Source organism: Hyaena hyaena, unplaced genomic scaffold (genome assembly GCF_003009895.1).
Source record: "Hyaena hyaena isolate Hyena2069 unplaced genomic scaffold, ASM300989v1 scaffold_435, whole genome shotgun sequence".
NCBI classification, from domain to species: Eukaryota; Metazoa; Chordata; class Mammalia; order Carnivora; family Hyaenidae; genus Hyaena; species Hyaena hyaena.
The window spans coordinates 1016905-1039352 of record NW_024081065.1 but is presented as its reverse complement, the minus strand read 5'-3'; the positions used below and the strand labels follow the sequence as shown (position 1 = coordinate 1039352).

The window sequence follows — 22448 nt, the reverse complement described above, 5'->3', positions numbered from 1 at the left end:
ATGATACTGAAGTAGAGCCAAGCTGGAAGTTGAATCGTGATTGTTTACCTACATGTTATATTACTATGATAATACTGACTAGTGTCAAGTGTAACATGCTTTTGAATGAAGTCCCCCAGTAGTGGTGATAAAGCTACACTCACACTGCCCTACCCACTACCCCATATAAACAAATGCTATGCATGTAGAACATTCATTATGCAATCTATTGCAGTGGACAATGGTTTTTAGGTATTTTATATACTTACTATTATTTATTTTGTAGTAGAACTTAAAGAATGTATCAAGTAGGAAAAAAATGTTCTCTATTGCAGTGGTATATCTAATGCATTTGATACTCTGAGCAAATACCTTTCTCTGTGTGACAAAATTATTTTCATTAATAATCATGTGGCAATCATTCTTTTCTTGATTTGTTTTTTGGTTTAAAATAATTTATATAAAATGAAAATTAAATTTAAATTTGTAAGATATTATTCAAAGTCAGTAAAACAAGTTTTATGTGTGACCTAGAATTTGCCGGTTACCAGATAAATTACTATATCTTGCAGTTTGCACGGTTTTATTATTTTATACATTTAGCCACCAAGGACTCCAAGTAATCACATAGAAGAATAGACTAATAGACTTGAAGTAACTCAAGCTCTATTTATTCATCTTTATAATCATGCAGCAGTGCTATCATTGTTAATTTTGAAACTACAGTTATATGTACTACCACACCCACAAAGAGGTTAAACGTAGAGATATGTGATAACACACAGGCTGGTCACACAAACTGTACTCAGAACAATTTTAAATCATTTTGAACAAATTTACTCTCTAAACTAAAGTGTTCAAACAAGTCTCAGTAAAGGGGTCAGTTGTGGAACCAGGAGGTCTCCAAATTAATTTCCATAGAAACAATATTTAATAAAAGATAAATAAGTTGTGTCAATTTAAAGCTTGCATATATATACTTAAAACTCAACAGTAACCACAACATTTTTTAGAACTTTGACCAATAAACAATATTTTTCACTAGGTATATTTTATAAGTAACATAGTTTAAAATTCATAGTCTATAATAATAATTCAAAAGACTTGCTTTTTGGGGCACCTGGGTGGCTCAATTGGTTAAGAATCTGACTTCAGCTTACTTAGGTTGTGATCTCACGGTTCGTGGGTTTGACCCCCTCCTCCCCCCCAACCTTGGGCTCTGTGCTGACAGCTCAGAGCCTGGAGCCTGCTTCTTCTCTGTTCCTCCGCTGCTTGCACTCTATCTCACTCTCTCCCTCAAAAATAAATAAAACATTAAATTTTTTTTTTTTAAAAAGATTGTTTTTTCTTGTTTTATATTCTCCAACAATGCATGCTCTCACAAGTCTACCCTTGGGCAATGCCACTTGCCCAAGACACCACTGCTCCAGTGTCAGAATTGTAGCAGAGTTAAGGTCTTTTCTTTCCTTACAGCCACAGAATTAGTTACGGTAACATTAGTTGCTGTGCTGAGAAAATTCAAAACACATAATGGCCCAAACCTATAGAGTTAGAAATTGCTTATATAAATCTAAAGAGTATTCACATACCCCTTTTGGAAGAGGTATGTAAGAGATATTCCTAATTGGTAGGCAAGGGTTTGCCATAGCAGAAAGGGACCTCTGCTCTACATAGTATCAGGGATCCAGGTATGGCCTTGTACCTATACTTTTCAAAAAGTCATTTTCTTTGGGGTGGAGGACAGGGGTAACATACTCTAAATTCTTTTATAGACAAGGTTTAAAAGTGGCACGTGACATTTCCATTTCCATTTAGCTGACTAAAACTTAGTTATATAACCACACTTAAGTGAAAAGGAGGCTGAGAATTTGTTCTAATTGTCTCCTCAGAGGTGGGGGAAAAAATATTGGTGAGCAACTAATTGTCTCTACCACCCCTACTTTAAAAGTTTTATCTGACTTAACAAGAATTTACTCCAGTTCCTAATATTTCCTTAAGTCTTGGCACAGCATCTTCACCATTTACTCTAGGGTCACCCTTCCATGTCCTCCCATGCCACTTGCCCTAGTTCAAATACATTATGATTGAAAGAACATGAGATGTTGAATTCTGGAATTTATAGACATTAACTCCTTTCATCTCAGTAACTAACTTAATCCAATGGTCTTTCATAAAAGTCCTTTTCCTAATGACACATACATGCTGCCTGAAGACTTGGAAAATGCAGAAGTATGATTATATGACTGTTGTTGCAAGTCTCTCAATCTCCACTCAACCCACTCAACTGCTGAAAATGAGTGAGGAAAAAAATCACTTTGTGTTTATCCCATCCCTATCTATACTTCCCTATATTAGGACATTTACTACACACTCAATCCAGTTTCTTACCCAGGTAATTTATACCCTTATTTTGCTCCATGGGAGGCCCCTTCTATCATTATACAACCCAGTTATCCCTTCTTTGACCAGCAAACCAGACATTTCTTTTTTTTCTTAAATCTTTTTTTAATGTTTATTTACTTTTGAGACAGAGAGAGACAGAGCATGAGCAGGGGAGGGTCAGAGAGAGAGGGAGACACAGAATCTGAAACAAGCTCCAGGCTCTGGAGCTGTCAGCACAGAGCCCAACATGGGGCTCAAACCCAAGGACTATGATATCAGGATCTGAGCCAAAGTCGGCCGCTTAACTGACTAAGCCACCCAGGTGTCCCAAACCAGACATTTCCTAACCTGCTTCCTAGACACTGCTTACTTGTTTCCTTTTACAGAGCTGTTCTGTCTTAGGTGATACTGAGTCAATGTGATATTAATCTATGCCATTGAGTACTAACACCAAAGACCTGCCAAACATTGAATATTACTTTAATGTAATGAGCAAAATTTCCTAAGCTGTGCAAGAGAAATCCAAACTACTTTCTTTATGAGAACATGGACCTGACACTAAATGAGGTACAAAACTTTAATAGAGGTGATATTTGATTTCATTATAAGGATTTAGATGGCTACAAGTAGGACTTGATTAAATTATATCTCTTAACAAAATGCTGGAATTATTGATAAGTTCAGGCTGTAGAAGACAGAATGTTTAAGGGCAAAATAAATAGATACTTATTGGTTAAAGCATACTGTGCCAGGATTTAAAAGTTAATGCCAAAGATATTTGTTTTAATAAGTTAAAATAAGTGACTTAATATGAAAGTTTTAATATAACACAAATATAATTTGACCATTTTACACACTAAAAGTATGTGTTTAGCCTCACTTCATTAATTAGAAGTAATAGGTACTACACTTTTTCAGAATGTAAGGGTATAATACTATGACCAAAGCAAGGACAGGACATTTGTGTTTGCTCCTGGCTTCTGAAATAATGAGAATGTTTCATCTCCTGGCTGATTTCTGTAAATAATGAGATTCTAAAGTAAACAGAGACAATCACCAGGTTCCACATCAACAAAATGCCTTCAAGCAAAATATTATGACAGCCATATAAGCTTTAGATTCTGGGAAGCACTAACGTAAAATAAGCAAAATAAAATATTAGATGAAGTCCAAAACAATCAAGTTTTACACAATGAGTATATCTGTGTGCCCTTTGAAAAGCCATTCTTCCAATCTAGGCCTCACTGTACTGGTTGGCGGTTTTCCTTCTTTGTAAATTAGGGAGCTGGTCCCTTCCATCTCTAGCATAGGATACTTCCAAAAGGTATAAGTATTACTAAATCAACATAAGTGTTAGCAACATAGCAATATTATTATATTTTGCAATCTTCAGTATTTAATAGTATACAGCATTTAGCATATATAATATGCATAATAATATCAGTATTACCTGTGTAATCTCTTCTACTAAATAGATCAATTTTTTATAATGCATACAGTAGTATACCAGTGACACTCATGTAACACATAATTCCAAGGCACTCAGACAGAGAAGGGAAAAATTAAGTATTTTTATCTTTCCAGAATTCTGAAACAGGTCTGCTCCAAAACAACACCATTTAACATGGGTCACATGCTTAGAATACTCACACAACCCCATCGTGGCAAAAATGATTCACTAAGGACACATGCAGGGCACTGATGATTTGTTACATTTCTCTGAGACCTTTGTGTGAGTGAAAAAAAAAAGTCCTGTTAAGTCTCATGCCCTGAACTTCATCTGTATGTAGAATTATAGTTTTGAATTTTCCCTGAGAATAATAATTATAACCTTTTATCAAGAGTGGGTTTGTTCTCAGCAGAGGCCCTCCCTTCACTCCCCACCCCGGGGAACAACACTTGCATTGTCATGTGGACAAGCCACCAATGTGAAAACAGAGGACTGCACCTGTTTGTTCACTGTTATCAAATGCTAGCCTGGGGGCTACCCCAGGTAAGAGAGTTCTGACTTCGAAAAGGCAGAGCAACAAATTCTTTGGAAAAAATCTTTTGTGTGCAAACAGAGGTTAAACGGCGTGCTTTCTTCCTGGGAGGAAAGAGAACATGCCTCTCTTACCATCAACCTTCAAGATGCATTTATCCTTTGCAAACTCAGTATTATGAATAATGATATATTAAGCTTTCCATGGCCATCCAGCTTTAGTTTTAGAGTTAAAAATAAAGGTCTTATGACAGGAAAATGATATCAGTATGACATCAAACCTATGTTTGTCTTGCAAAGTAGTAATTACAAAAATCACTTATAGAAATTTTGAATTTTCGTCAGTTTTGAAATAAACCTTAGCTTCCTATGGTGTGTTGAAAAAGACATTTAGCAGAACATGACCTCCTAATCTATAGCTCTCAAAACAATGTTTTAGGATATTTTAGGATGATCTGAAGCCTTATTTCAAACTTTGATGATTTAGATGAAATATGCAAGGGTCAGATTGTTTTTAATTGTTCCCCTTTGGTAGAAGATTAAGTATAAATCTTCTAATAATTTTTTAAATGTTTACTTATTTTTTAGAGAGCAACACAGAGTGCAAGGGGGGATGGGCAGAGAGAGAGGGAGACACAGACTCTGAAGTAGACTCCTGGCTCTGAGCTGTCAGTGTAAGAGTCCCATGCGGGGCTCGAACTCACAGACTGTGACACCATGACCTGAGCCGAAGTAGGACACTCAACCAGCTGAGCCACCCGGGTGCCCCTAAATCTTCCAATAGTTTTAAATAAATAAGCATATAAACCGATAAGTATAAAAGAAAGCTTAGGTGCATATAACAGGCATTCACTTCTGTGCCATCTTACTTTATTCTGTCTTAGTAAATACAGTTTGTGATTTCAAATCCTAGGTATGTGATTTCACAGATCCTTACTGTAGACTGTGGCAGCTGTCTCTCTAGATACACAAATGGAATTTGAAGATTTACTTTTGGTGAGAGAGAAAGAGAGAAAGAAAAAGAGGAGTCTCAGAGAGGAAGAGCTGTGTGTGTTTGTGAGAGAAAGAGAGAGGAGAGAGAGGGGGAGAATTAGACTGCATAGTTCATTTGTAATTTACTCTTTTACTCTTTCTCTTGCAAGGATGTTTCAAAAGAAAGCCATATATTTTAAAACATAAAAAAAAATTAAAAAAGAAAGAAAACCAAAAGGACTCTTGCAAGACAGACCCTAGAGCACTTTGAAAACATCAAATACAACCCCTCCAGCATGTTCTCCCCATGTGATGCCTTTGTACATTCATTTCAGCCTGTGGGCACATTTCCCAACACACAAAAGGTTTCAGTGCCATGTTGATGGATATAAACACATATGGATTACTCATTTTCCATTCTGTGTATTGAATTGTACACTGTTTTCTATAAAATTAATTTTATATGAAAATAAGTTCTTGGAAGCCAAATATTATTTCAGATCATGATTACAAAAGCAGGGTTATAGCTCTTTGATTATCTTGTTCCTTGGATATGTGTCAGTGATACACAATGTGCATGGTGATGCATCCTAGTTAGAAACTATATATACACATTAATGTATGTATGTATCTGTGTATGTGTGTATATATGTATATAAACAAATGCATATATCTACATGTTATATTTATATGGAGATAGATATTATCTATATACACACACAGCCTCTTTTTCTATTATTTATTTATGAACCTATTTTTCTATGTCTCTCTTTAGTTTTCTAATTTGTCTTTTGCTCTGTTCTGGGCATGTGTCAGTGTTGATTTTTCTTTTTAAAACTTTGAAATAGCACCTGTTCAGCTGTATGGATTTACTACTGCAATCATTTTGCAGAAAACTGACTCAGTAATCTAACCTAAAGACTAATGTTTTACATACTACAACATTGGAAGCAAAAATATAGAAATAGTTATTAAATATGCTTTCACGCCATACAGATAAGACATCCAGGGTCAATATTTGCTTTCCGTTAAAACAAAAAACAAAAACAAAAAACTTGGTCTTGCATGTAGAAACAAAAACTATGTCGAAACTTGTGTGGCAGTTCTATGCAATAAGGGTTCTAAGCTGTCGATTACTCTCTCTTATTTATGAGATAGAATAATACAGACATATGAAATAAGTCTACAAACATATGTGAAAAAACCACCAAGATGCCTTCCCTAAGCCTTTATCTTTGAAGTAAAAATTCTAATTTTAGAATGCAACCTCTAAGTTTCATGTGGTGACTGAGTCTGGAAACCAAGCTGATTCTCTGCAGGTGTCTCACATCTCCACTGTTTTGACAGCACATGGTTGACTTCTTTCCCACACACTGACAGAGAGACCCAGCCGTGCTATAGCAATTGAGCTACGAAAAACACTATTAGCACTAACCTGCCCTTTCTTTAGAAGTTCAAGTTCTCAAGCAAACAATAAGTAGGTGTTTTAATTATTTTTAAAAGCTCCCAGAAAATACCCTTTAAAATAGATCGTAGCTATTTAAAATAAGTCATCAAATTATCCTTACTGCAAGTTCAGCACATGAGGAAGAGTGAAAAATATACTTTGTATTGTTTCTGCTTATTTAGAACTAAGTATGAAATATCTAGGCATTCAAATCCCAGGCTTTCTGTGTAATGGGGATTTAAAAGGAAACAATGATTAATGAGTTTTAGATAAAGTATAAAAGTAATCTCTGGGGAAACACATTCTTAGCTGAATTGGTAGCTGGTCTCTCCCCAGCAGGGACATTTGAATACTTTGAGAGGAACTAAGAAATTAAGAAATGAACAAAAATGAATAGGACTTGCTTGGCACCACTGGGATACCTTGGCTTAAACTCAGTATTTAAAATCAACTAAATTGGTTTTGTTGCTCAGCTCATGTTCTTTTTTTCTCCCTAAGAGTCATCCAAAAGTGTTTTGTTTTGTTTTCCTTAGGTTTCACTGCCTTACAAGGAAATAAAACAATTAAAACAATAATAGATCTACCTTTAATGACACATAGCTAAACATAAATGCATGTGGATATCACTGCTACCACACATCATTATCTTTATGCTAGGAAATGAATACACACTGAACAATTAAACCCTAATAGAGGTCCCTACATATCCACATGGAGTTGCATTTTTAACTAACTGCTTGAGCTTCAGCTCCCAAGTGTCCAGAAAGCAAAAATGCAGTATCATTTTCTGCTGTTTGGAAGGATTAATGTTATGCCTTCACTTGTTCTAAGAACGAAAGTTGAACACTAAGAAAAAGTGACTCACACTTTCACATTTCCCTTAGAACCCTTCCAGGAAGATAGGCAGCAGCTAGGTATTATAAGTGATTAAAAAAAAAAAAGAAGAAAGAAAAGAAAAGAAAAAAAAAAGAAAAGAAAACAAAACCTAAGAAAATTTTTTTCTTTCATTTCAGGATTGATAACTCACTGCAAGAAGTTCTAAATGATTTAGGAAAGGTACAAGTAGTATGAGAATATGAATCTGTTTTTTGCTAGCAAAATTGGGTTTTACTAAAATCAAATACACCTGTAAACAAAGAACTGATAAAGAACACAGCTTATGTAGATGTGGGAAAGATCAACTAAAAAACTTAATACTCTTAAATACTCTACTCCATTGAGAACTATATGAAGAAGGGGGAAACGGGATGGGAACTAACATCTCTTTTTTGCTAATCTCTATTCTAGGCTACTTGTATGCATTTTTTTTTCCATTCAATTCTCATTTTCAGATGAGAAAATTGATGGATAGCACTTAGGTGTTTTGACGTTTCCCTTATCAGTTATAGTGCTAATATGAAATTTTAAATTTATCAGGTATCAAAGTTCAGGTTCTTTCTACTTTTAAATGTTGTTGGGACAAGAAGAGAGTATGTTGGAAATGTTTTTATATTCTAGAACATACCTTCTCATCTAGAACACACCGATTAGATTTGAATTGTGATAATAAATCCATATTCTCAAGCAAAAGTTATATTTCTGAATCAAGTATGTTTCAATCATTTTATTCTGAGCTCTATTTTTGTTACTTTGTCTTCCCCAAAACTATTTCTGACTGTATGCTGAAATGTAGAGTATGTCTTGGATACAAGAAAAGGCACTTAATTCTCTGTGATTGTCTTATATTTTCTCACTGGTGAAATGCTAATCAGAGAACTATAAATGCAACAGAGTTGGCTCTTAACTTATACACACATTATAGACATGTATGGATTTTCAACTGTTTGCCTTTGTATCAATCCCTGATTTTATTGCATTTTTTTCGAAGGACTTTTCTACAGGATAAACTAGGTAGCTTAAGTAGTCATTTGCAATTATAATTAGGTATATTTTTCAGAAAGAAAACCATTTTGGGGTCTGACATTTTATATTTATCTATACATGTGAAATTTAAAAACACACTATAGATTTGGAGCTTTCCTTTCTAATAATTTGAGGATTACATGTAGTAATATATGTTTATTTCTTCTTTAAAAATCTAGGATTTTATGACTTAGAAGGAAAGTGTTTTAAGTCTCCTCTAATATTGAATATCTGTTAGTCATATTTTAATGGATTAAAATGTAAATGACCGAAAACTTACACTAAATCTTTCCCTGATTAAATTTAAATCAGACATCAAAACTGACATGAGGTGGCTCAAAAAATACTATTGCTTCAAGTATTTTTCAATATTTTACATTTAATAATCAACCAAATCTCAGGTAACAAGCCACTGTGCATAGTAATAAATACTAAATACATAAAACAATTGGATAACTACTTAAATTATGCAGGTGATCTTCAATGAAATCACAAAGGAGTTGATAGCCTCCGGTTATTTTTAAATGACCTCCGGTATATTTATTTTACACAGGTGATATTTAGATTTTCTTAATTTTTAAGAGGTACTTGAAATGAGACACTAATTCTTGATTCACCCCTTTTCCCTGAGCACCACAGGCCTGCATTTGAAGCATGATACAATTTTAATTGCAAAGATTTATCATTATGACATGTAATTTCTAACTACATGAAATGACAATGTAATGCATAGGTGTGAAATTCAGCCACACATTCACTATGTGAAAAGTGACAGCAATAACATAGGCTGATTCCCTGCTTCATTTCATTTTTCTACCTATGCTATATAAAAGATATATCTATAGATATGCCAACTACTGCTTCATTATCTTTTCCATATTTTCCTCTCAGAATGTACTAAACCATATTCTTTGAACAACACTATAAAGTTCATGTCACATTTCATAGCATTTTGTAGATAATTGGTGAATTTGGATTACAATTGAGTTACACATGAACTCCAGAATTTATTGTTTCATTTTCTTTCCATTAATAAATGCAAACACATACCTAAGCACATAGAGATTGGTATATATATATATATATATATATATATATATATATATATATTTAAATCTTTTAAATTATTATCTCATTCTAGTATCTTGATTAAATTCATAATTTTGGAACAATATGGTAGAAAGATCACTAGACTAAGACAAGGACAAAAAACTTATCTTGATAGAACATACAACTTCCAGAGCTAAATCAAAACAATGTAAAGCACACCCCAGATGCTACTAGCATTATTTATCTGTTCTTCTGAATTCTGGTATTAATAAAGGGAAGGTCATGAAGTCAATTCCCAATTATGGCATTTTATTTAATTCTGCTATTCTAGTGTCTCATTTTAGTTTCTTGAATCTATAGGAGTAAACACAAACAGCCTAACAAGATACTTTGAGATATTATAATAATTCAACCTACTTATGCAACATGAATCTTTTCTATAATCATTTAACTTTTTGGGTAAAGGATTTATACTATATAAAGCCTTATTAAGAAATAAAAATGTAAGACTATGTTGAAGAGTGATACCTGGATCATAAGAGTCATTTATAGATTTTCAACTATTAACATAGAAGATGAAAATGTTCAGCGTCATGTGATCTCTCTCCATTTCATAATCTCTATAACATGCTGATACAAGGAAAATTCAGAATTATACTACCTAGCTTCAACTCTGAACTCCATAAATTACTGTGTACTCTGTAGCATGTTATCCATTATTTTAAAACTGCAGTTCTCTGTCTTTAAAATGGAAATAACCACAGTGGCCTATTAATTGGTAATTTGCAAATAATTGACTTCTACATAATAAATGCTTATTAATTATGGATATTGTTATTATTAATAGTAGTACATATATCCTGGGCTCTATTTAATCATATTTTTTCCTCTTTTCTATATTTATTATGCTAAAAGGAACAGGTAAAGTCTTTAAAACAAAGGGCATTCAGTCTAAAATAATTCTTATAATATGTGTAGTTAAAAGTTAGAATTTATAATAGGACTTTTCATGGGACATCACCAGATATATAGTCTATGCAATATAAAACAACCCCTATAAATATTAAAGCAGAGCATTTACAGAATTTGGGAACATTAAAGCTAAAATATATTCTTTGTCAACAGTTACCAGAATATGCTCATTAAATGTCATTAAAATAATTAAATTTGAAATGTCTTTATCTCATAATAGATTGAAAATCAAAACTGCTTTTTCTGATATCAGCTTTTTACAACATTACTGATACCACAAAATCAAACATCTATTTTGCATCATAGAGAAAATGAAGTTGAGTAATTTTGTTCATCATTTCTCTTTACTTTCCTCTGTAAATATTCCTAAAAATTTTTGTGGTTGTTATGACTCAATAATCAAAACAATTTGAGTTAACCTATAAGAAAATTATAGCTAAAAATTAGAAAATATATTTCACAGAATGGGTCAAAAAGTATTAACGGTAAGGGGAGAAAAAATACTATGAGAGCTACCATGAGATTAGTACTGTATTGTACTTCCAGGTAGAGTAGTAAAGAAGATACAAGTGAGGACACTAACTTCTGATCTCCTATAAAAATCCTAAGCTCCAGTTGATGTGTATTACTAAGAGAACAAAGTTTAAGGAAAATTCCTAGAATAAGCACTTTTTTTGTCATTGAACTCTATTTTCATCTTATTTTTGGCAATGGAGTTAATAAATCAAGTAACTCCCAAGAGCAATGGAAAAAAATATATATAATTCAAATTTCCAGGTTAGTAATGTTTATTAGATCAAAGGTGTTGAGCCATGGACATTTATATTTATCTATTCCCTGATAGATACAGATAAATGGAAAATCCCATTCATCATTTATGAAATGTTGGCCATTTTTATTATAAATTGTTTGGTATACTTTCACAGTTTTACCATTAGAAGAGCAGTTTTGTTGCTACAATTCTAGGAAGTTAAGAAGAGGTTTGTTATACCTCCATTCTCTTCATATATTACTGTATATTATCAATTCTATTTTTTAAGTGTTTATTTATTTTGAGAGAGGGAGGGGTAAAGAGAGAGGGAGAGAGGGAATCCCAAGCTGGCTCCATGCTGTCATCATGCAGCCCAACCCCAGACTCAATCCCATGAACCATGAGATCATGACCTGAGCCAAAATCAACAGTCAGATGCTTAACCGACTGAGCCACCCAGGTAACCCTCTATATTGACTTTTCTACAATGCATTTTTCATATTTAATATCTCTAAAATCCTGATTCATTATCAAATCTGTTTCATTTAAGTTGGGCTTTCATTTTTTCTCTTATTAGTGTGGCCTGCAAACAATGACCAAAAATATTTCTTATAATTGATGGTGACATAGATTTGATGAAATATGGTAGACATCTATTTGATAAAATATTTTATAGATGAATTTCTTTTGTGACCTATTGGTCATTAAATAAATATTGATATGAATATGAACTTTTAATATGGAATGGAGAATCCTAAATACATGGGCATTGTTTATGCCAAAAAGAATCCTCAATAGATTTTTTCAATATAGTTCTCTGCAAAAAAAAAAAATCATTATAATCTCTTATTCCTTATTGTTTTCAATAAATTCATTTAAGAAATAGACATTAGGACCTATTTATAACTAGATTCTTACATTGTAGGAACTGAAAATGAGAGTAAAAATCTCATTTTTTGAAAATCACATTTCTGACAAACAGAAAATCTGTTATAACTAGAGCTTAAAGTACATTAAGAAGTAATGCATACATCCAGAACCTAGCTGACTCAAATATCAAATATAAAATCTGGTCAGGTCCCAAATCATAAGTGACACATTTTGTATCTCACAATTTGATTATATAGGCCTAACATACTTTCAATAATTGTAAAAATAGGCTGTTTCTATTATTCCTACCAAAAACACACTTCTCTAATTGCCAGGAGCCACACCAGCCTCTCTGGAGCCCCAGTCAGAGCAGAGATGTCTGCCTGGTGATCAGAAAGAATCTCAGGGCTCTCTCACTCTCTCTCTCATCAATAGCGTCCATCCTTCAGGGACCCCTGGACCTGCCGGAGCCAGCCCCTGACATCTAATAATAATAAATACCACTTATTGCAGGAACTGTACTTAATGGCATTTTTATAATTTATAATTTTATAAATTATATAAAAAATTTATAAATTTTATAATTTATAATTTAACTTTCACGATCCTCTTACAAAGAGAGGGCTCCCATTATACATATTTAGAGATGAGGAAACTGAGGTTTAGAAAGCTGAAAAAGAGGATTTGACAAGAAGGCATCTCGATTCAGAGCCTATGCTCTTCTGATTCTCCATGACATTCTGCTTGTAAAGATCCTTGACTACTGCACTGGGTTCAGTAAAAGACACTGTCCCTTTAGTGCTACACTGTCTAATATAATCACCACTGCCACATGTGGCTCTGGTGATTTAAATTAAAAATGAATTAAAAATAAGTAAAAGTAGAAATTCATTTCTTCCACTGCACTAGCCACATTCAAGTTGTTAGTAGCTATATATATTTGGCTACTGGATACTCAACTGTGCAGCACAGATGGAATGTTTCTATCATCACAGAATTTCTATAGGACAAATGATGCTTTTCAAGGTAAAACAGATTAAAATGGAGACTCTTGACCCCATGGAAATGCTTCCCTATAAATAATATAAGAATTGGGGAAAATGCTTTCCCAATACTTTCACATTGCAGTTGGTAGGTAAATATTTGTCAGACACATAATATTTACTGAGAGAAGACAGGTATGTAGAGATAATTTAGAATAACTCATATCTCAGCACAATGTCTTGAGTTTCAAGTGGAGGAAAACAAAGCTAACAAATATTTGAATTGACATCATTTTAAAAAGAATCCAGAAGTTTTTACCAGTAAAGCTGAGTCCTTTAATAAATGTGAATTATGACTAAGAGTTTAATAACCTTGATTTTTTAAAAAGCCATAGTTGAAGTGTGCCTGGTTAACTCAGTCAGTTGACTGCCCAACTCTTGGTTTCAGCTCAGGTCATGATCTCATGGTTCGTGAGTTTGAGCCCTGAATAGTGTTCCACACATCAGTGCAGATCCTGATTGGGATTCTCTCTCTCCCTCTCAAAATAAGTAAGCAAAAAAACATTTTAACCAAAAAAAAATAAAAATAATAAAAATCAAGGCACTAGGGTGGGTCAGTCAGTTAAATGTCTGAATTGGGCTCATGTCCTGATCTCACAGTTCATAGGTTCAAGCCCCACATTGGGCTCTGTGCTGACAGCTCAGAGCCTGGAGCCTGCTTCAGATTCTGTGTTTCCCTCTCTCTACCCCCTCCCACTCATGTTCTGACTCTCTCTGTCTCTCAAAAATAATAAACCTTAAAAAAATAAAAATTCATAGTTAAATGGTAGTGGCTATAAAATTAGTTAATAGATATACTTTTAAATCAAATCCAGTATATATAATATTATCATTTTGTGTGTTTGTTTTATTGTCAACTTACCACCTTTTTTCACAAATACAACCTTAAGTCCTTCTGTTTAAAGTTTGAATTACATATGCTTACAGCCAATTTAATATTTCATGGAGTATAATCTCATCTGAAGAAACTATCCTTAATATTTCTTAGGAATGACACAATATTAAGAGATAGAAAATAGATCTAAAGTCTAGACAAGGTGGCTTTATTAGCCGCAAGACTTTAGGTCTAGTTTTTTAGATGTAAAATTATAATGAAGATACTTCCCAGGTAGGCATGAAGAGGCTATATGAATCAATTCTCTATATTATATTTTATATACCCATATATATCTATCTATCCCTAGAGATAGATAGATAGATAGATAGATAGATAGATAGATAGATAGATGATAGATAATAATTCACCAAGTCTTTACAGATGAGTGTCTGCAGCACCAACAAAGATAATGTCCTGGGATGAGGTTGAGGAGTCAGATGTTCTGATGCCTTTACTGCTTTCCTTGGAGTGAAGTCATGGACATGCAGAGTTCACCAATCAATTTCCCTTACTGCATTTGGGACCCTGAGGAGCAAAGATTCTCCTCCATTTTCTAAATGTTATAAGCAAACAAGCACATTTTCTCAACAAATGAATTTTAGTAAAGGAATTTTTTGACCTGATATGTTTTTTTTTTCTTTTTTCCTTAGAATACGTATGCTTGCTTAGGAAAGGAAATGTGCAGTTTGTGATGTATTTTATGGACAACAAAGAATGATGACAGAGGTTTGAAGTCTCAAGTAGAGAATTTTTCTGAAAGGCTTCCCGTAATGTTAGGTTTCCCCAATATTTTTCCTACAGATGCTATAGGGATTAAAAAGAATGCAGCTCAGAGAATGGGGCCTCTTCAGGATCCCTGAACAGGACATAAATCAATGGGGTTGCTTTTTATGACCTGAGCAGATTATCTTAATATTCATGTATAAAAACATGCAAGTTAGAGAAGAAGGAATGGCTCCATTCCCTGGAAATGCCACCATCCCATGCCTTATTTCTCCTGTAAGAGTATTCTTTCTGAAGAGTGGTACTACAGGAGAAAGAATTCCAATTTTACTTTTATTCAGTTCCATAAATCCATTCATCTATTCTCTAAAGCTAATAAGATGTTCTAGAAATTTGCTGGAATGGCCCCTCTAACTGATCTCATATTTAAAACATTTACTTTGAAATGTTTCTGTTTTACCTATACATTGAAACATATATAAGGTTTCCTTTCTTCTAGTTAATGCACATCTTCTGACATGACAGACAAACAGTCTTCTTTCAAAGTATAAAAGATTAGAGTATCATTTTTAGAAATTGCAGACCTGATCTAAAAATTGATGCCTTCAAAAGAATGTGCCACTCCTCACAATTCTGTCTGTTTCTCAGGATTTCCACTATAGGTTAGTTTTGATTAAATTATTTTCCAAGTAATTTATCATTAGGTCAGTGGTACTCTTGGAATCATTTTTGTTTTCAGATATTCACGATATGCTGAGTATTTCTTCTTATGCAAATATTAGCAGTACCTTTGTCAAACACTGTATTTAACAACAACCCCTGAACTAGGTTGATTGAACTCATTCAAACATTACTAAGACCTTTCCACAGAACCGATGAAGAATGCTTAGCAACTCTGGTGTCAGAAAACGAACTCAGAATGAATATGTCTCTTGTCTAGGTCAACACAAATGTCAGGGCCAATGAAGGATGAAACATGATGATGGAGATTTGAAATGAAGAGCTGGGGTATCAGGTGCTTGGAGTGAGCACTGAAAGACAGGAGAGAAGTGCTATGAAGTACAGAAGACAGGGATCATACTGAGAGTAGATAAAGAGCCTCAGGCTTCTCCCTTGCCAGAAAAATAGATCTTATACATAAAGTAGCTTCAAAGTGGTATCTGAAGAGACACTGAAATTTGGAGCATCTTTTTGTCTAAACAATTCCCTTTTCAGAGCCCCAGTGAAGCAAGAGGAACCTATCTGAATATGCAGAAACTGGTACAATTGTTTTGTCAGTGTGTTAACACAAAGAAAAGCTCAAAACAAAACAATACTGAGAAAGAAAATGAAGGTTTCCTAAGCCTCCTCTACGTGAAAGGGACTGTGGTTGACAAGCTCTCCGCTTTAATACTTTAATGTCTATAACAACATTATGAGATAGAATTTCCTTCTCAATTTTAAAGATGAAAAATCTAGGTCTCAGAGAGACACTCAGTCTGTAAGTGCTGACCTGACATTTGAACAGATTTTTTTTTTATTCCACACCCAGTTGAGATACATTGAGTCAATTGCAGATGGCCTACACATTTCAAAGTTAGGTTATTTATTTGACAGTCACTGAATAATGCTTAGAGGGTTTAAGAAATGTAAATGTTGTTATATCAGATATATCTCCTGGACTAAGAATTTCATTTTATTTTCACTCTACCAGAATTCAGTAAATTTAATATGTCCTTCCATTATTATTGAGGGCTCCCTAAAAAAAAAAAAAACAAAAACAAAAAAACAAACCCTTCAGCATTTTATTTTTTGTTTAAAATGTTTGTCCACATGCCAAATAACAATCTGATCTAATCAAGATGATACAGAACACAGTTAACCATATAATAATCTTTAGATTCTGGCCAGGCAGGTAACTAAATAAGTAGAAGCTCGCAGACTTAAAGTCATAAATATATTAGATGTTTGAATATATTAGATGGTTTGAATTCAGAATAAGAATATTTGGTTAAGAAGGATGTGATTAAAAAATCAGCAGAACATTATTGTGGGAATGATTAATAAAAGCCACACAGTCACATTCAAGTGATCTCAACAAAGGGAATAATGAAATCTCTCCAGCTTTGTGCTCCTTTGATTCAGTACTGTCATTCCCAATGGCCTCAAGATGATTACATGCCTGAAGGACACATTGATGGAAATATGGTCTCGCTCCTGATCAGAAATGATGACCCAGCATAACAGAGCACCTAGAGATTGCCAAGACAAGTCTGTCGCTCCCTTTTAGATTGTGTGGCATATCCCTAGCTTAGAGAATCTAACTTTCTCCACTCTGCTACACCTAACTGATAATGGGCCAGGGAAATGTGAGCAGTAGCAATAAAAACAAATTTTATTCTTTATCCAGAAAATATGTTTAAGTGTGTTTCTTGTCTTCAGGCACAACTAAAATGGAAGTATCTAAGTAAGAGCTATAGTTAAGTTTATAGTCCAAAGAATAGCTTTTGGTGAGCATCAAGCTAATTAATAAGAATGTGTAAGGTTAAAGTTAATTTATATACGTGTTAAGTAGCATCCTACCATTAACCCTTATATATGACAGTCCTCCTGTTAACCAAATATCCCTTTTACACAAAGATAGTTTGAAGGTGACAACTGTAATCAATCATAAGGGTGTATTATTCCAAGATCAGCACTGAAAAAAAGTTCCAGGAGAAATAAAAAATTTATATATATATATAAAAGCCTGGAAATCTTAATCTCAAAATTCTTTGCCACAACATTGCATACTTCCTACTCCCACAATAGTATTTGTTATTTATCTTTATGAAAGTGCTTCAAAATAAAATTTTGCTTAAAAAAATTCACCACGATTATTATTGTCCATGTAATGGTTAACTATTACGCAAAGTTGCAAAATGGCAATACAGAAGAAAATTTATTCACGGCATCTTCCTCTCTCAAAGCTCTATCATATCCATGTTTCCATCCAGGCTCCTAGTGTGTTCCTTCCATTCTCACCTCAACCAAAGGAATATTTTTTTTTATCATTCAAGCATAAACTTACCTATTCTCTATCCCATTCTCTAGGGGATAAGTGAATGAAAATTATTTAGAAAGTAAGTGTAAAGAGGTTAATTAGACATTATGCTACCATCTCTTGGTAACATATGTTTAATTAGAACAGTGCTTCTCAAACTTTTGTGGTCATTAGAACCATTGGAGGCATCCTTAAAACACATACTGATGGGCCCTACCACAAGACTTTCTGATGTATTAAGTCTCAGATAAGGCCCAAGAATTTACACTTGTAAATGTATCCAGGTGATGCTGATGCAGTTGGTGATTTAGGAACTGAGTTAAAAATTTAAAGATGCCTGGGTTGCTCAGTCGGTTAAGCGTCCGACTTTGGCTCAAGTCATGATCCCAAGATTCATTAGTTTGAACCCCACATAGGGCTCTGTGCTGGCAGCTCAGAGCTTGGAGTCTACTTCGGATTCTGTGTCTCCATCTCTCTCTGCCCCCTCACTCTGTGTCTCTTTCTAAAAATAAATAAATGTTTTAAACAACAACAAAAAAGACCAAGTTAAAATTTAAATTCATTAGGAAAATTAAATAGTGAGATATTTGACTATTCAGCATGTTTTCTATTCACCTTCATATTACATAAGAGAAGCCTAAAATTAGGGCAGCCCTCTAGTCCTACACTTAATATAACACTAAAATTGTTTTAAATATTTATCAGCTTGCCTTGTATAGCATATAAACAAACAGATAAAACAAATACCTTTCCAAAACACAAAACAATCTTATCTGAAGTCAATTGCAATGTTTGCTTGTCACCTAGAACACTTAGCTCTTTAAGATACTGCTAAAGAACAAATTTCTTCTCCAATTCCTCTTTATATTCCAATTCCTCAATCCTTCCTCACATATTCTTACACAAACAGAATCATGCTTACTGAGTGACTTCTGATTATCAAAACTGGAGTTACACTATTGACCCAATCCTAGAGTAAGATCAGTGATTCTAGACTGATGTTCAAATGTTATTCTCAGCCACCTATTACATATATAATATATCTGGAAAATTTCCAAATTGCCTATATTTTCTACCATTTATTTTACTGCACCTTTATTCATATTTAAAAAAAAATGAACTCTTAAACACATTATTTTTTTCTAAACAATCAACTCATTCGCTTAGCCACTTATTATTTACTCATTTCTACTAATGTACCTACCAAAAAGTATTATAAGACTTTCGGGCAGAATAGGAAATGATGTTCCTGAAAAACTAGTACTTTGGTATGACATAAGCTGTCATAATCGTAAGTAATCATGGTGTAAGCTCACTCAATAAATAAGGTAGGTTTAAATGTGGCATAATTTTGATAAAATAACTTAAAATATATTAGTAGTACTAATGTTAAAATAATAAGTAGGAGAGCTCCTTATTTCTTTTTACGTTTATTTATTTATTTTGAGAGAGCATGAACAGGGGAGAAGCAGAGAGAGAGGGAGAGAGAATATCCCAAGCTGGCTCTGCACAAGCTGGCTGGGCTTGAACTCAGAAACTGTGAGATCATGATTTGAGCTGAGACCAAAAGTCGGGCACTTAACCAACTGAGCCCCCATGAGTCCCAAGAAGACAGCTCTTTAAAGACAAATTTTCCGTATGAAGAGATTTACATTTCTAAAATTCTTCTTCCTATCATTATTTCCATGCAAGTAGCAATTTAGTCAAATACTGTGTTCTTCACTAAGAAAACTATATTTGAAAGGAAAGAACAAAAAAGTAAAATGTTAATGAAGGAATCTATAAATTCTGAATAACTTGCATTTACCATTATGTCATCAATTCTATAGCAATCATGACCAAAATAAATTACATAATCAGTCTTCCTTTCTTCATCCAAAATATCCAATTTTAGATCATATGTCTGGCTAACTATGAAGCTATTTCTAACTTAAAATTATGTATTTTATATCCACTGCCAATGAACGAAACAAATAATTTTAGTAACATGAAAATGTTTTAATGTAAGATGTTTATTAACTAGTTTAGATAGTTCTTATTTCTTTTATATTGTTTAATGCAGTCAATAAAATTGTCAATCTTATTTTTACTTAGTATTTAAAGGCAATTTTAATTTTAATTTTTTTTTTAATGTTTTATTTACTTCTAGGAGAGAGAGAGACAGCGTGAGCAGGGGAGGGTCAGAGAGGGAGGATGTCACAGACTGAAACAGGCTCCAGGTTCTGAGCTGGCAGTCAGCACAGAGCCCGACGCGGGGCCCGAACCCACGAACCGCGAGATCATGACCCAAGCGAAAGTCGGATGCTTAACCGACTAAGCCACCCAGGCGCCCCACAATTTTAATTTTAATATTTTAATATCAAGAAACATTACCACTGAGCAGACTCACACACATAAAATCATTATATATTCTGATGAAAAATATATATGATATTAATTTATGATTTAAATTTACAGCTTAAACGCCTTTATCCCACTGTGAGATGATAATTAGTTACTAATTAGCACTGCTTGTTTATAGGCACACATAGCAAAGCTTATGATTAGAAATCTTGTACCAAACTTCCTACCATAGCCTTTGTGAGCTATGAACTTACGGACTGAAAAGATAGCTGGATTCTAAGGACCAGCTTACAAAACAAATTCCTTCCTTAAAAGTGTTTTTTTTTTTTTTTTTTTCTGTTTTGTTTTGTTTGTTTGTTTTTGGAGCAAGATGATAATTTTAGGTTGTTAACAATTACCTTTTTCCAGTCTTGGGCAATGGGTAAATCACTGATGATATTGAAGCATTCTAAGAAAGAATTTCTGATGGAATTTAGTGAGTTACTGAATAAGATAAATCAAAATTAAATTAATAAATTAGGTATGTTTTCCAAAAATAAGGGATTGTGCAAAAAAAAAAAAAAAACCTAGATGAGTAGAGGTAGATATAAAGGCTGTGTATTTACTGAGCTCTAACGAGAGTGAGGGTTGTGGTGTTATTTATTATAGAGATTTGATGATACGGTCCACTGTTCACCTGAGACCACCAAACATAGCATTCTTAAACCTGCTTCCTATCTCAGTTTTCAGTCACTGAGCATTTCCTTAGAGTGTACTTCTGTTCAGCTGAGATACAGTATTATGGTATCCTTCAGACTGCACTTACAATATCTGTAAATAAAAGCACGGGCATCACAAGGTATTATTTCCCATAAAATGAATAAGTAGTATATATTTAAGTCCTTTATAGTGTTCCTCAATATAACACATTGCACAGTAACCATACACACATATGTGTAGGCCTATTGCATTATATTGATAATGAGAGCATATTTTCAATTTTGTATCTTTTCCTTACCTGTCAAGTTCTTTAGTCCAAGTTCTTGCAGTCCAAAGTTCCCATCTTTTCTGTAGTTTAAAAATACTGCCAAGGCATATCGATCCTCATAAAGTTTTGTTCCACGGATAATGCGTAAATTCTCCAGAGGCAGGTAGCGAAACTGATTAAGAGCCACTAACACGTAGCCTGTAACTTCTCGAATAGACTGAAAAGACACAAATAATTTCTTTTGTTAAAAAAAATTAGAGATTATTTGTCAGTATGTTCATGCTGTCATCTAGATTAAAATGAATTATTCAATTCTACTTTTTAGCTTTTAATTTAATATGCTAATGTCCACATTATATTGTAAATAATTACCTGGATAACATAAAATCACAGATCACAGAGTATTATAAAAGTCCTAAATGTGCTTATAGTAAAATCATGGATTTTTTTAATGAAATATTATTCATAGCTGAGATATGAATATAACTAAAAGAATAAATATCTCATTCTTTGAAAGACTAAAATTAGGTAAGAATACCTGACCATCAACCAAATTTTTTAGAAAAAGAAGCAAATTAGTGAGCTTATCACAAATAAAACAAAGCCACATTAGTTTGTAGACTATGGGACAGATTTTAACTGTTATATTGGTGCTTAATGCTATAGTTATCAAAGTTAACTTATACGTCTCTGAGAAACCCATACAAGAAAAATATGTATTAAAGACTGATAATGATCTCTAATTTAATTACAATCACAATTTTTTTATGTCAATTGTTTAATATAAGCTAATTACTGGAAGGATTGCAACACATTTTAAAGTAAAAAAAAAAAAGTCACAAAAACAGCTCTCAGTCTTCATCTAAAGTTACTGTTCTTCAGTAAAATAAACAAGTTCATATTTGGCTATGAACATAGCCAATAAGATTTTTAAAAAATTAAATATAATACAAAGTGGTAAAATGTTTGATGTTATTAAAATTAAGTTTATTTATTTATTTTGAGAGAGAGAGGGAGAGAGAGTAATCAAGGGAGGGGCAGTGATAGAGGGAGAGAGAGCCAGTCCCAAGCAGGCTCTGAGCTGTCATGACATAGACCAATGTGGGGTTCAAAATCATGAACCATGAGATCGTGACCTGAGCTGAAACCAAGAACTGGATGTTTAAC

The 22448-nt window shown here is 33.5% G+C and overlaps 1 protein-coding gene across 1 annotated transcript in view; it reads right to left on the bottom strand.

Moving 5' to 3' along the window:
- ERBB4 (erb-b2 receptor tyrosine kinase 4) overlaps nucleotides 1-22448 on the bottom strand; it is a 722586-nt gene that overhangs the window by 493904 nt on the left and 206234 nt on the right. Inside the window, exon 5 of the mRNA XM_039252967.1 lies at nucleotides 21312-21498. Within this exon, the coding sequence (XP_039108898.1) occupies nucleotides 21312-21498 (187 nt within the window). The remainder of the gene's footprint in view (nucleotides 1-21311; nucleotides 21499-22448) is intronic.